This window comes from Diabrotica undecimpunctata, chromosome 6, assembly GCF_040954645.1.
Source record: "Diabrotica undecimpunctata isolate CICGRU chromosome 6, icDiaUnde3, whole genome shotgun sequence".
Classification (NCBI taxonomy): Eukaryota; Metazoa; Arthropoda; class Insecta; order Coleoptera; family Chrysomelidae; genus Diabrotica; species Diabrotica undecimpunctata.
Window position 1 is genome coordinate 100,738,331 of NC_092808.1, and position 15,958 is coordinate 100,754,288.

At 31.5% G+C, this 15,958-nt stretch overlaps 1 protein-coding gene across 2 annotated transcripts in view; it reads left to right on the top strand.

Annotated features, from left to right (window-relative positions):
- The window catches only part of LOC140442754 (ethylmalonyl-CoA decarboxylase-like), a 34,058-nt gene extending 20,495 nt beyond the window's left edge, over positions 1-13,563 (top strand). For both annotated transcript variants that reach the window (XM_072533729.1, XM_072533728.1), the window contains exon 4: positions 13,187-13,563. In XM_072533729.1, coding sequence (XP_072389830.1) covers positions 13,187-13,520 — 334 coding nt within the window. In that variant the 3' untranslated portion in view covers positions 13,521-13,563. The remainder of the gene's footprint in view (positions 1-13,186) is intronic.
- Positions 13,564-15,958: the final 2,395 nt, after the last annotated feature.

Consider the following 15,958-nt stretch of genomic DNA (forward strand, 5'->3'; position numbering starts at 1 on the left):
AAAACAAGCAAAAGATTACCTAAAAGGCACTATACAGTGTCTTTATTATTAATGAACGTATAGCAACATACGAGACAGAAGGCTTCTGGCTGTATACAAAATAAAAAACTAATCGAATCCTAAGAACGCAAACAAAACAAGCAAGGCAAGTACTAAAAGGGCACTACACAGTATCTTAATTTTTAATGAATGTATAGCGACATAGGAGATATCATAGGACCCTATGGATAAAAATAGATTTACCTTAAACAAATTTTGATTTATTGACTTACAGAAGGCCTCAGGCTGAGTACAAAATAAACGACCTATCGAATCCTAACATGCGACACAGCAAATAAAAGGAGAAATATAACGAATATATTATTTAGATAGAAAAAACAAACAAAGAGATTACCAAAAGGGCCCTACACAACTACACATCGTCTTTGTTATAATTGAACGTTTAGCGACATACACATGATACTATGGATGATAATAGACATATATATATATATATATATATATATATATATATATATATATATATATATATATATATATAGTTAATATACCGAGTATACTAAAAAACCATGATGTCAGGTCAGAAGTGCACCAGAGATAATACTTTATATTTACTTGGATTATATGAAAAATGTTTATTATTTTAAAAATTTAATGACTGATTGTAGATGACAATTTATTGGATCCCCCGTCGCATGCGAAGGGCACATATTGTAGTCTCTCTATAATCTAATATATATTCTCTACTACCACACAAACAATAACTAGTAAAAACAAAAACATATCATCAACTAACACATCCCAACCCTTTTTAAGTCACTATACCATAGTGAATCTCTCGTACCCCACAACAGGTAAATAATGCACATATGTTTCCTTTTAATTTTGAGCCCCCCCAAACCCCTTTCCGCTAAATTATATATGCCAAATTGTCAAAACAAACTATACCAGAAGGTTCTGAAAACACTAATTTCCAATTATATTTTTAATTTAATCAGAGATATTCAAGCTGTAAATGATATAAAAACACGTAACTCAAGATAATAACTATCTACCATAAATTATTAAAAAAATTTCAACTGAACGTTCGGTCCGTTCTTTCGAATAAAAAGTCCATTTTTTAACAACTGAAAATATTAATATTGCATTATTAACTGAAGCTTGGTTCATGGGTTAAAGCAAATCAAAATTATATATTTAAAGGTTATAATGTAATTCGCAAAGACGCCTATGACGGGTACGCAAGTGTTGCAATTTTAATTAAAACAACTGTAGGTACCATTTTGTCAAATAAATATTAGAAACAATTTTAATGGCAAAATTTCAGTCTGCGGTGCTATCGTTAAATTAATTACAATAGAATTTGGTTTTCTATATATAATGCGCGTGGAATGTTTAAAAAAAACTTACAAATCAACTTTACATTGCATCCATCCAGACCAGCGCTACCCTTCCAAAGGTAGTAGGAAATTACTTTACCAAAACGGCTACAAAATCGTAGGTGTCTTATACATCAACTATTGCCACCGACAATACCAGAAGTTCAAAAAGACTACAACATAGTGCATCTGGATACGCTATCGTAGTTGGGAGTTGCTATACTTACATATGTACCGCCAAGAAAATCCTAAACAGCGAAAGACAAAAAAATTGAAAAATCTGTTGAAAGCCGGTGTGTGATGAATAGACTTCGGCAAATATGCAAATAAAAATGTAGAAAATATGCGCATAAATATGCACGTGTTTACCCGAAAATATGCAAATATTTTACAAAATATGCATACAAATAAATAAAAAAATCGTAAAACAGTAACAATTTTATTTAAAAAAAAAGTGTACATAACTAAATATTTCCTACTATTCATTAAGATTTACATTTATTTTAAGTAACTACATCATTTTTAAGTATGAATAAACTTATTTAGAATTATGGTAACAATAAATGACAAAGTGGTGTTCAAAATTTTCTAACAAAAACTTGTGGCTTCTGTCTGAGTACATATATTTATATATGGAAAAACTTCGTTCAACATCAACTGATGTAACGGGAGCATTTTTCAAACTAACCAAAACATTTGGTTCTAAATTAATTGTTTACGAAATATTTCCAGCTAGAACACTGACTACTTCAGAAAGAATATGGTAACCTTTATTTTTTTCCATAGGAGCTTCAAATTTTTTAAAAATATCTTTTCCAATATTACCTCTAACGTTCCAACAACATGACGCAAATTCTTTTATTAATGCTGTACTTTCGAACAATGACAGTTTTGGTGATTCTAACTGAGTAATGAACTTGAACAAAACTAAAATTTGATTTTATAAATGAAAGTTCTTGTTGAAGCAAGTTACTCTGAGAAGTTTGTTTAGAATCCAAAAGAGATTGGGAACTTTCATCTGTTAACGTATCAATTATGTTCTTTATTTTAACAAAATGATCTGCATAAAAACTAGCTGCTTCTAACCATGTTCCCCATCGCGTTAAAATAGGTTGTGGTGGAAGAGGAATGTTAGGTAGCATTTCTTTATAAAGTTGACTTCTTATAGGAGATTTAAGAAATACTTTTTTGACACTGGATATTATGGTATTTACAAGAGGAAACTTTTTTCGTATTTCCTCTGCAACTCTGTTTAATCCATGCGCTACACAAGTAACATGTATTAAATCTGGGAAAAATATTTTTAAATTTTGTCCCGCTTTCACCATATAAGGAGCAGCATCCGATAAAATAAGCAGTAATTTATTAGAACGAATAGTTGTCGGAAGAAAAAAAGTTGCTAATGTTTCTTGTATAAAACGCGAAATTGTTAAAGCATTTGTTTTCTCAAGTTGCTGGCATGAAATAAGATGAGATTTTGGTAAGGTATCTTCTTTAAGAACACCAATCAATAAATGAGCAATATACTTTCCTGAGGAATCAGTGGTTTCGTCTACAGATATGTAAAAATAATTATCTGCAATTTCTTCCTTAATATTAATTAACACCGACGAGTATAGCCCGTTCACATTATTTCTTCTTAGAGACCGATCACTTGGAACATTAAGTTTGCAATATTTTTTTAGAAACGAACTAAAATTTACATTTGCTAATTTTGAAAGCGGTATGTTTGCAGACACTAATGCGCGACACAAGTCTTCATTAAAAGTTTCTTGCTCATCTAATTTTTTTGAAGTAGATTGGAAACATTTAGCCATTGAAGTTTGATGTTTTCCTCCTATTTTTCCTTTTTTTGCAATGTGTGAAGCAGTCCTCACATGTTGGTCTATTTGAAATTTCTTCTCACATACTATCTATAAATAAAAATAAAAACCTTTATTTTAACCCAACCTTTAAAATATAAAAATATACAAGGTATTTTTGGTTAATCAAATAACTGGTTTGAAAAAAAAAACACTCGCTAAGTGTTTTAAATGCAGTATTAATCCACAAATTAGTTTTTGTTACTAACCATTAGTACATCATATAACTTATTTTAAAATTCAACAAAAGTTTTTTTTTTGTTAATTCAATTACAATAAAAATAATTGTGTATAGAATAGCTGACTTCATAAAAAAAAGTAAAGGTGAAAATTTTTTCTAAATACACACCATTGTATTGTACCATGGACAATTTTTTCTCACTAAAGGAAGCTATTTTTCATTTAAAAACAACCCACGAGTACTAAATTTCAAGTAAATACGTTTATTGGTTTTAAAGTTATTGTTGTTATTAACTAAAAGAATTTAATTTTTTTTAATTTTAACACCCTGTATCTCGAAAAGTAAATAAGTTTGACCCCTCATTAACTATATCGTTTTGTTCAATTTTTCGAGAAGTATCTACAGTCAAACGTTGTAAGTGTCATTTGGAAACACCCTGTATGTATGAAATATTAGATATTTAATAGAAAATATTAGATACTTACAATTTTGCCACAGACTGAACAGTAGATTTTTCCCATATCCATAGACAGCTCTTTATAAGGTTTAATCCAAGTTGAAGCACTGGTTGTTTTAGGCATTATAAAATTACAATCTTCCTTTTTGTTACGCACAACGAGTGTTTACGCTTTGAATATCAAAACAAAAATGATTTACAAATCTGAGCATCAAATTAGAAATGTTTAGGTACTTAATTCAATAAACTGGGAGATTTTGGAAAATCCCTAAATTAGGAACAAAACTATTAGCCGTTTACCTGCTGTTAAGATACAATAAATTGTAGATAGATTTGGGGATTAGATCATAAAATGCAAATGAGCGAACCCTTAGCGATTATCCAATAACTGAATGCCTCAGTGACCGAGACTTTCTAAGAATGTTGAGGGCTACTTAAATTGATCTTCTTTGAAATTGTAAATTTTTTGTACCTGTAGAGATTACGTACTTAGATCATTTCTTGATTAAAATGACTACAAAATTTTATACAAGAATTGAAATAAATTGGTATGTTTAAAAATTTTCAAATACAGTATAAAAATCTGAACTTTTATGTATTTTATGCAAACTTTTATACAAATATGCCAAAATATGAAATATTTGCATAAAATATGCACAATATGCAAAATATGCAATATGCATATTTGCCGAAGTCTAGTGATGAACATTCAATAACCATACCAACATGCAACCAATGTATAAATAGTTTAGTTGTGTATTGGAATTATATTACCTATAATAAAAAAATAGCTATTTCACATAAATTTATTTAATTACAATGCATTATATAACTATAATATATATGTACATTGACTCACAGTTTAATGATGCAGTAGCTACTTAATAAAACTAGCTTGTGTCAGTGGCTCAATATTTATTATAAAAAATTACATACCTACTGAAATTAAATTACTACAAGTCTTTTAAAATAGTCTAAGCTATTTTTTGGTTTTAAGTACACCATACATAAATAATGATAAATATTTAATTATTTTATATATGATTTTGATGTCACAGCTAAAAATATTTATTGTAATTTAAGTATGGTATATTTGAAACCCAAAAATAACTTTTACTATTTTAGAAGACTTATAGTAATTTAATTTCAGTACCTATGTAATTTTTTTCTAATAAATATTGAGCCGTTGACACAAGCTAGTTTTATTGTGTAGCGACTGCATTATTTAAGCTGTGAACCACTGTATATACAATGCAATATATACTTATAGGTATACATAAAATGTGTATTATTTACTTTACTTTAATTACTTTTCAGTAATTCACGTCACTAAAAAATATCCTTTGCCAAGTTTTTTGCCATTTGAGTTTAATTGTAATAGTGATTGATTTAATATTTATTCTAATTTTTGTACCCTATTTTGTGTTCTCCTAAGAAACCAGTCACCAAACCAGAAATTTTTACGTTGTTGCCCCCTTATTTGTGTCCACTTGACGGAAAACACGCGCACTAAAAATCGACTTCACTTATTGTCCTCCAGGTTCTACATTTTAGTTTGTTATCATAAGCCATATCATTTCTATCCTTAATTTTGGCAACCAATAATACAGACAACTGTTTAACAGCTTGCCTAATTTATGCCTAAGATATGATAGAGAGATATGCTCAGAGATATGTAAGACATGTATGCTCTCTTACATAACTCTGGTAATGCTAGTATTTTATCTTGGACTAGAAATAACTATTATTTCTACCGCTTGTAGATTATTAAATTTTTCTGCATTAATCAGTTATGTAGGTCCACTATAACTTAAAGCGTTGATTGAATAACCCAATTGGTTTATTCAATCAACGCTTAAAGCTAATCTATAAAATATTTTAAGCAGTTCGATTGGTGTCGCATATACCTATAAGTTTAGAAAATTTTCTTTAAGCAGACACTTATGTTTTTAAATTATTAAATTTTATTTTCCGCAAATTCCATTGCAAGGTTCACTTTGCTTCTTAAGATTTGGTTCTGAAAAGTTTGACTGGTCCTTTTAACATTTTTTGGAACAATCAATAGCGGCATTATGTAGAACTATAGTCAATTTAATACTTAACTGTACCCACAGTTATAACAGACGCAATAATTTATAGTTAGTAGATGACAAAAAAACGTGGGCTCGTACAGAAAAACCATGGGCCCGTACAGAAACAGATAACATAGATGTAGAACTAAAAAATTTGCACAAAGTAAGTCAAGAAATAACAGAGAAATACTTAAAACCTGAAAAAACAAATAAAAAGGAATGGATGACGGAGGAGATTCTATGTATGATGGAAGACAGAAGAAACGCTAAAGATAATAAGAATTACTACAACAACATAAATAACGAAATAAAAAGGGCTATTAAAATGGCAAAAGAAAATTGGTTTAGCTCGAAGTGTACAGAGATAGAGTCATTACAACAAAAACATGATTCATTTAACCTCCATAAAAAGATTAAAGAAGCGGCAGGCTTATATAAACACAAGAACACTGGATTCCTGACAGATAATCAGGGAAACAGAGTACTGGAAATAGAGCATAAAAGAGATATTTGGATTAAATACGTAGAAAAAACTTTTGAAGATATACGAAGTAACACTGGTATTACAACAAACACCAATTGCGAATCTGGACCACCATTTACAGTCGAAGAAGTAAAATATGCCATCAAAAGAACCAAAGATGGTAAAGCAGTAGGCCTTGATAATTTTCACTCAGAATTCTTAAAACTTATGGACTATGATGGCATAAAATGGTTGACAAATATATTTAACAGTATATATAATATGATACAGGCGTGGTTCTCCAAGGGTGGTTAGTGTCAACTTTTATAAATCTTCCAAAAAAACCCAATGCGAGAAAGTGCGAAGACTATAGAATTGAAAGCCTTCTAAGCCATTTACTTAAAACATTTCTAAAGGTCATTCACAAAAGAATATATACAAAATGTGAGGAACAACTAACAAGAACACAATTCGGATTTCGTGATGCTCTGGGAACACGGGAGGCCCTTTTTGCTGTACAGGTGCTATTTCAGAGATGCAGGGATATGAATTGTGACATATATGTATGCTTTATAGATTACCAGAAGGCATTTGACAGAGTAAAACATGACAAATTAATGACTCTAATGCAAGAAATTGGAATTGACAACAAAGATCTTAGAATTATCAGAAACATTTACTACAATCAAACGGCCAAAATCAAAATAGAAGACCAGTTAACTGATAAAATTGCAATAGAACGTGGAGTACGACAGGGCTGTATTTTGTCTCCATTGTTGTTCCACATTTATTCTGAATGGGTATTTAAGGAAGCTTTAGACGGTTGTGCGAAAGGAATACTAATAAACGGTGAATGGTTGAATAACATTAGATATGCAGATGACACTATAGTTTTTGCCGATAATCTGAATGACTTACAGATATTAACAAATCGCATAACAGAAGTCAGTAACAGATACGGACTAGCTCTTAACATAAAGAAAACCAAATTTATGACAATTAGTAAAAAACCAATACTAAACGCTCAACTTACAATCAACCAACAGAATATCGAAAGAGTCGAGCAATATACATATCTAGGCACCAATTTAAATAGCCAATGGGACCACTCAACAGAAATTAAACAGCGAATAATAAAAGCAAAAGCAGCATTCGTTAGAATGAGAACCATTTTCAACAGTTGAGACATATCATTAAAAACAACATGCCGTCTATTGAACTGCTACATATTCACAGTTCTGCTCTACGGAATGGAAGCATGGACACTGACTGTTGCATCTATGAATCGGCTCGAAGCTTTCGAAATGTGGTGTTATAGGCGCATCTTACGTATATCCTGGGTTGACAGAGTTACTAATGTGGAGGTCCTGCATAGAATGGGGAAAGAATGTGAAATTCTCATGACCGTCAAAACTAAAAGTTGGAATATCTACGACATGTAATGAGAAATCAAGAACGTTACGGCCTTCTCCAGCTGATTCTCCAAGGGAAAGTAAATGGTAAGAGAGGACCGGGAAGAAGACGCATTTCCTGGCTTCAAAATTTACGAAAGTGGTATAACACGACTACCACTGAACTGTTCCGCGCTGCAATAAATAAAGTAAAGATAGCCGTGATGATTGCCAACATCCGGAACGGATAGGCACTTTAAGAAGAAGAAGATGACAAAACAAACTTGTATTATCCAAACTAATATATTACATGTATTACATAAGCTAACCTAAACCTAACATTTTATTATGTTACATGCTTCGTTACAAACATCAGCGATGCTTAAGCCAAGTGTTAACTCAAAATACTTAACTGTATTCGTATATAGAATGATGTACTAAAGTACTAGATATATACGAATGCAGTAGAGTTTAAAGGAATTTGTGTATACACATAGCGTGCCATGGTGGATATATAACGTATCCACCATTTTCAAGAAAAAAAATATCCCCAGTGGCCGTGGTGGGCATGCGTTATGCACCTAGCATAGAATTTATGTTTAGCCACGGTGGGTAACGGAAATGCACCAAACCACTGAATAATGCTTATGAAGAGGTTTATAAAGCATATACAAAAATAATAGTAAAGTTGGTTTATGTGTTGTACACATGACAAGTCCCTACAAATGGTCAAACTTTTTTTTCAGCAAAACAAATAGATATTCAGATTTTTTAATTATAAAGAAAAAATTATATGGCAGTAAGAGCTTAAACTAGTTTTTAGAAACAAAATTATGTTTGAGAAAAAACAGTCAAAGCAAGAATATGTTTCGCAGGACTGGCACCGATATTAATTTTTTTTGTTTTATTCTTCGCTGACTTCCAATCCATAAATGCAGCATTTTCTTTGTAACAATTTGCACAAATTTGCCATTTCTCCATGTCATTCAAAGAATGATTTTTAGTTGAAACTTCTTGTGGGTCAGTTCTTTCTTGTTTTGTCAAAGCTAAAAAGTCATAACATGTAGAGTAGGGATGGGAAAAATCTACCGGTTTTAACCGAAAACCGGTTTTTTACTTCGCAATAACTGGTTTTATCGGTTGTTTTTTTGTCCCGGTTATAACCGGTTTTTTATTTTTAAAGTAAAAACCGGTTATTAGGTTTTTACGGTGATTAGGATTAGGTTAGGTATTATCTTATTTTATAAATACAAAAGCAAACTGAAAGTGCAAACTTGTAACCTATTCGATTAAAAAAACCGAAAACCGGTTTTTGGAAAAACCGGTTTTTTTGGCCGGTTATAACCGCCAGGTTAAACCGTAAGCAAAAAAAAAACCGGTTAAACCGAAAACCGGTGTTTTGTCAAAAACCGCCATCCCTAATGTAGAGAGTAAAAAATTAGTACTGAAATATGTCTTTTTACCTTTTATGATGTTTTCCCTGAATTTCATTATTGTCATTTTATCTTTCGTCACTTCTTGATGTAATACAGAAGGATTCACAAGAGCAATATTAACAATAAGTTCGACAGCCAACTTTCTATACAATTTCATGCTTTTTCGAAGAGATTAATTATACGACTTTTTTTGATCTGAAAAATAAAAGTAGTTGTATAGGTACCTCTAATACCAAAACTGATGTTACATAGTTCAAACAATTCGAGTAATACGTACCTGAAAGATCGATATAACTTTTATGTTTGTTATATTCTATTACTGTTTTGGGTTTTTGGACTGCCCCTCTTCGTTTTTCAATTGTAATCATATCCGGAATGTACTTAGTATTCATATATGGACATCTCTCTCATCCTTCCACTTCTTCACAAATATTCCTGCATTGCTCTCTTGCATTATTAGTTGGTCTTTCTGTAACTTGGTTGTTATAACTAGGCTTGGTTGTTGGTCTGCGGCTTCATTATTTGCGAAATGTCAGATTTTCAATAGGATTTGGAACCAATTCCGTGACATAACCGAAGATACAGGTTATGCGGTTCTCTATAACAGCATTTGTATAAAGAAAATTTCTTGACCAATACAACGAAATCGTAGGTAAATGCATAATACCCGTCCACATAATGATTCCTATACATTTTTCCATCTCTTCGGCGTTTGTATCGACCCAACGATGAATTATAGCTTTTATTTTTGTGCTTTTCTTATTGCTGTAAAGCATAACGATTGGTTTCATTTACAAAAAAATCAACTAGCTCATCTGAAATAAAAAGTTTATAGAAATAATACGGCGACTTATCATAGTTGTCATACAATGACATTGCAAAACCAGAATTAGTAGTAAATGTAAAATTTCATAAATGCTCACCAGTCACAGGACCCCATCTAAAATTGCTGGTTTCATCACATACATTTTCAGTAATCATTGAATGTTATCTAGTGTTATCGAAACTATCAGATGCAGACGCATATTTGGTAATCACATACTCGATAGTTTCATTCAATGTATTACGTGCACGAGAAACTGACGGTGCAGTAGAAGTGGTCGATATTTTAGAAGTAGAAGGTGTATTATTACTGGTCTCGTTTATTTCAATTTCAACGTCAGAATCTTCCAAGGATAATTCATCTTCGCTACTGGGTTCATAATCGGAACAACTCGCGGAAAAATCTGATTCTTCTGAAAGAAACTCATTCCACATATCATGAAGACGCTTCTGTTCTTTTTCGTAAGACATCGTCAATACACTTCATAACTAAAAGTTAACTGAAAACTAAAATGAAAGTAATGAAACGCATTCCTAAGGACAAACAGCTCTTCGGCACGAGATAGCGGTGTTGTCACATACTCGAATAATCTAAAATCATTGGTGGATACCGCTTGTCCACCATGGCCCACAATAAATATTTATTAGTTTTGGCCATGGTGGATACCCGTTATCCACCAACAAAAAAATTATTATTATCAAGGAGACATATTTTTTCCGACAAAGGTTGCTTATACATGTTCATATACATTATAAAAAACAATATTTAAGAAAAAAAAATGTTGGCCCTGGGGACTGATTTTTTTTATACATGGTGGCACTAGCACACATGTGTTAATGGGAATTTCATATAAATACTACTTAAAAATTTAGTTACCAAACACGATAAACTTTTATGTGAAATTTTTAGGCGAGCGGTCTACCCCTCAAAAGACGCTTAGAAACAGAATATACCTACTAAAATTCTTTTTGCATTTCTAATGCACCAAACCTTTTTTATTCAATTCTATATATTTTTCCAAGATGAAATGTATTTTTTTTAAATTTTTACAAGTGGGCCGGCAATTGTTATTAACAAATAACTTAAACAAAAAAGCAATTTCACCGAATTACTTCGGAATTAATTTTTTTAAGTGTATCTCATCAAAATAAACACTTTTTTACTCTTGATAATTTTTCGAAAAATGCTTCCTTTTCGAGTTATTTGCATTTTTTTGTTGATAAAATGCCTTAATTAGTGATTTTTGGGATTTTTTTTTCTAAAAAACTACTAAATGAATTGCAATTCTACAAATAGCTTTATAATCTTTAAACCGTCGAGTACAAGTTAGAATATTTTGACAAGGATAATTTTTTTCTATCTTGCTAAAAACGTGGACCTAAATATTTCGAATATGCCTTTCCAGCAGTCTACCGCTAAGTGTGTACAGCGTTTGCGGCGACACAGGCGTGCGTCGCGTAGAAATATTTGTTTAAATTTAAAAAATTAATTCAATACAAATATTACGTACAATTTATTAAAAAAAAAGATATTTCTAATTATTTTTATATAGACATAATATTATAATTAAAACAATTAAAATTAATTTTTTACAATGCTATAATAATGTAATTTTTCTTTTAATATACGTGGTGACTATATTATTGAATGTTTTATTACAGTGAAATACATTAAGCAATATATAATTAATTTTCATTAAAAATATAATAAAATTAAAATATAATATTAATTATACATCGTTTTCATTCGTCAATAATTTGAAAATTTTCCTCAACAGCAACAGGATTTCCATCTAATAAGCTGATTTCATTAGCAGAAATACTTTTGTAACATATCTAAACTAGTTTCGCCTTCAAAATAATTAAAATCGAAACAATTATTTTCCATTGTCCAACCATGGGTTAATGGATCAAGAGATGAAATAATATTGTTTTTTGCTTGAATCCATTCATTTATTTGCCACTTTGCTCTTAAGTACTGTTGCAATAATGCCGGTTTCGAAGGTGGTAATTTTTCATTAGATGCATTTGTTTAATGCAATATTATATCTTAATTCATTTATGGATTCATGATATTTTTTAAACTTATTTTGAGGGTCATACAGTTTAGATAAAAATAGAGTCAAAAGTCCTTTATCTAAAGGTAAAGTAGGCAAATTTCTTAATTTTTCCAATTGACCATCAGTTAATTTCTGCAAAGCTTTATAAGCCTTCTTTTTTCCCATATCATAAAATGAACTTGTGGTATCACAACCTGTTATAGAATGCATTATTAGCATACTGTTGCACATTATTTTTCCAATTTCTTTTGCAATTTGATGTACAGGTATATATCGAGAACAATCCACATTTTTTACAATATTTCCTGTGTGAAACCATAAAAGTGGTTCACTTGTGAAATCATGATAATGAGATAAAAGTAAAATAAATATATCTGTGTCTGGAGATTTACCAATAATTTGAATTTTTTTATCCAAATGCTGCTCAAATCATATATATATATATATATTACATTATTAAAAAAGTCGAAAAGATTCGAGCGCCTACAGCACCTCAACCGCTGTACACGCTTAGCGGGATAATCTCGAAAGGCATATTCGAAATATTTGGGTCCACGTTTTTAACGAGATAGAAACTATTTATCCTTGTCAAAATATTCTAACTTGTACTCGACGGTTTAAAGATTTATAAAGCTATTTGTAAAATTGCAATTCATTTAGTAGTTTTTTAGAAAAAAAAATCCCAAAAATCACTAATTAAGGCATTTTTTCAACAAAAAAATGCAAATAACTCGAAAAGAAAGCCTTTTTCGAAAAATTATCAAGAGAGAAAAAGTGTTTATTTTGATGAGATACACCTAAAAAAATTGATTCCGAAACAATTCGGTGAAATTGCTTTTTTGTATAAGTTATTTGTTAATAACAATTTCCGGCCCACTTGTAAAAATTAAAAAAAAATACATTTCATCTTGGAAAAATATATAGAATCGAATAAAAAAGGTTTGGTGCATTAGAAATGCAAAAAGAATTTTAGTCGGTTGATGCTCTGCTTATAGGGGTAAACCGCTCGCCTATTTAGTCAATTTAGATAATAGACCCCTTAACAATTGTATTTTTTTTTCAGATTAGTTCAAATAGTAGGTCAAAGGAAGGCGCTCGAAATTCTGGCGTCTGGAAAAATCTTTAATGCACAAGAAAGTTTGAAACTAGATTTGGCATATAAAATTGTTAATACAGAACAGAGATTTGACCAAGCTTTGGACTTCGTCAGAGGTCTTACGGCATATCACAGCACTATCACACAGTCCATGAAGTTAGTGACAGAAGTAGCATCCGAGGAATCTTTCGAAAAATCACTTGATTTGGAAAGAAACGAATTTTATACTAAATGGGGATCAGATATTAATAAAGAGGCTGTGAGCAAAAATATTAGATTTGTTAAAAACGAAAAGATATAACCATATATTTAAATATTTTTTAGAATAAATGTTTTTTACTGTTTTTTTTTATTTACTTAGAATTGTTCTGAAGCTATTTTCTTGTGGCATTTTAAATTAATTAGTATTTTAATGAAGGTTAAAATAAATTTATTGACGTTTCAATTTCCACTTCGATTTTTTTTTAATTTTTTCGTTTTCGAGACCGATTTCCGAAGTAGTAATTGAAACGTCAATAAACTTATTTTAACCTTCAAATAAAATAGTAATTAATTTACTTGGAAGACCTCACACCTTGACCGTGATGTCAATTTTGCATGAGGTTTGTTTGTACCGAAGTGTATTATATTTCCAGGCATGTCTCGAAAATTGGCTAGACGTTATAGTGATCTGAAAAATTTTATGAGAAACCTCAGGAATATACCAAATGATAAAAAATACATTAAGTTATATCAATCAAAAACTAAAGGCGAAAATGAATTGGACAAATTGAAATAATTATCCAAATTGTGTAAAATTTCAAGCCCAGCTAAAATTTTCAATTTGTTCTTAATCACTACTTCTTTATTCTCCACCACCATTATTAAATAGAGGGATATAAAGCTAACACTTTACTACAGTAGAATACTAATATCTACATCTAGGAAAACGCTAAATGAGCTACCCTATCATCATCATCAATCAGCCAATCCCGTCCACTGCTGGACATAGGCCTCCCTCAGTTCTTTCCAGTGTTCTCTACACTGGGCCGCTTGTAGCCAGTTTCCCGCTACTCTTTTTATGTCGTCGGTCCATCTAGTCGGTGGTCGTCCTCGGCTTCTTTTATAATTTCTGGGCCTCCATTCCATAATTCGTCTTGTCCATCGTCCATCTTGTGTTCTGGCTAAGTGTCCTGCCCAGTTCCACTTAAGTCTCGTGGTTCTTTCGATGACGTCTTGAACTCCTGATCTTTGCCTGATTTGTCGGTTTGTTATGTGGTCTCGGAGGCTCACATTCAACATTGCACGTTCCATGGCTCGTTGTGTAACTCTTAGTTTATTCGCAGATTTCTGCGTGAGTGTTAAAGTCTCTGCTCCATAAGTTTGTACAGGCAAAACACATTGGTTATAAACTTTTCGCTTGAGACACATGGGAATTGAACTTTTTAGAATATGTCTTAGTTTGCCAAATGCTGCCCATGTCAGGCCTATTCGCCTCTGTATTTCATTTGTTTGATTGTCTCTGTTTATTTTGATCTCGTGTCCCAGATATTTGTAAGTGTCTGTTTGTTGTATGGTATTATTGTCGATAGTTATATTTCCACTCATTACGAGATTTGTCATAAGTTTAGTTTTCTCAAAGTTTATCTTTAATCCTGCTCTTTCAGACAGACTTTTAAGCGAATGTAGCATAGAAACCGTATCCTGTAAGTTATCTGCGATTAATACGACATCATCTGCAAACCTCAGATGATTTAATCTTTCTCCATCTATATTGATGCCCATATCTTGCCATTGGGTGTTCTTAAATATTGACTCTAGAGCTGCCGTGAACAATTTTGGTGAAATATTGTCTCCTTGTCTTACTCCTCGACCTAAGCTGAATTTTTCTGTGTCTTCGTGTAGTCGTATACTTGATGTAGCGTTCTCGTAGATGTTTTTGATTAGTGACGTGTACCTGTAATCTATTCGGCTTTGATTTAGGGCTTCCAGTACGGTTTCAAACTCTACAGTATCAAAAGCCTTCTCGTAATCGACAAATGCAAGAACCAGTGGTATGTTGTACTCGATGCATTTTTCAATTAAGATCTTTATGGTGTGCAAATGGTCATTTGTGCCATATCCTCTCCTAAAGCCTGCCTGTTCTTTGGGCTGATAGAAATCTAGTTTAGGTGTTAGTCTCTTTGTTAAGATTTTCATAAAGAGTTTATACATATGTGTCAAGAGGCTGATGGGTCTATAATTTTTTAATTTAGTAATATCACCTTTTTTGTGTAACAAGACTATCACTGCATTGTTCCAGTCTTTAGGAATCGTACCCGCATGTAAGCATTTATTAAACAGTTCGCTTACTGATTTTAATAGAATTTCTCCTCCTGCTTTTATTGCCTCAATAACGAGTCCATCGTCACCAGGCGATCGATGGTTCTTCATTTCCTTTAAAGCTGATCTTACTTCTGACACAGTAATGGGTAAAAGTATTTCCGATCCCTGATTTATGAGAGTCTTTACTCGTGTCGGTAAATTTTCTTGTGATCTTTGGCTGGTATAGAGGTCTTTATACTAGAGCTACCCTATACCGGGGGTTATATACTCTTTGTGTCTACTGGCTATAAAAAATATTCTGCATTCGAAAGAAAAATAATACCAGATAGATTAAACTGTTATAATCGAGATAGTTCAATTGAAAAATTCAGACTTGAATTAAAGATATAAGCTTGGTTAGTTAGTACCTATATAAAGTTATAAGTTTAGTGCCTA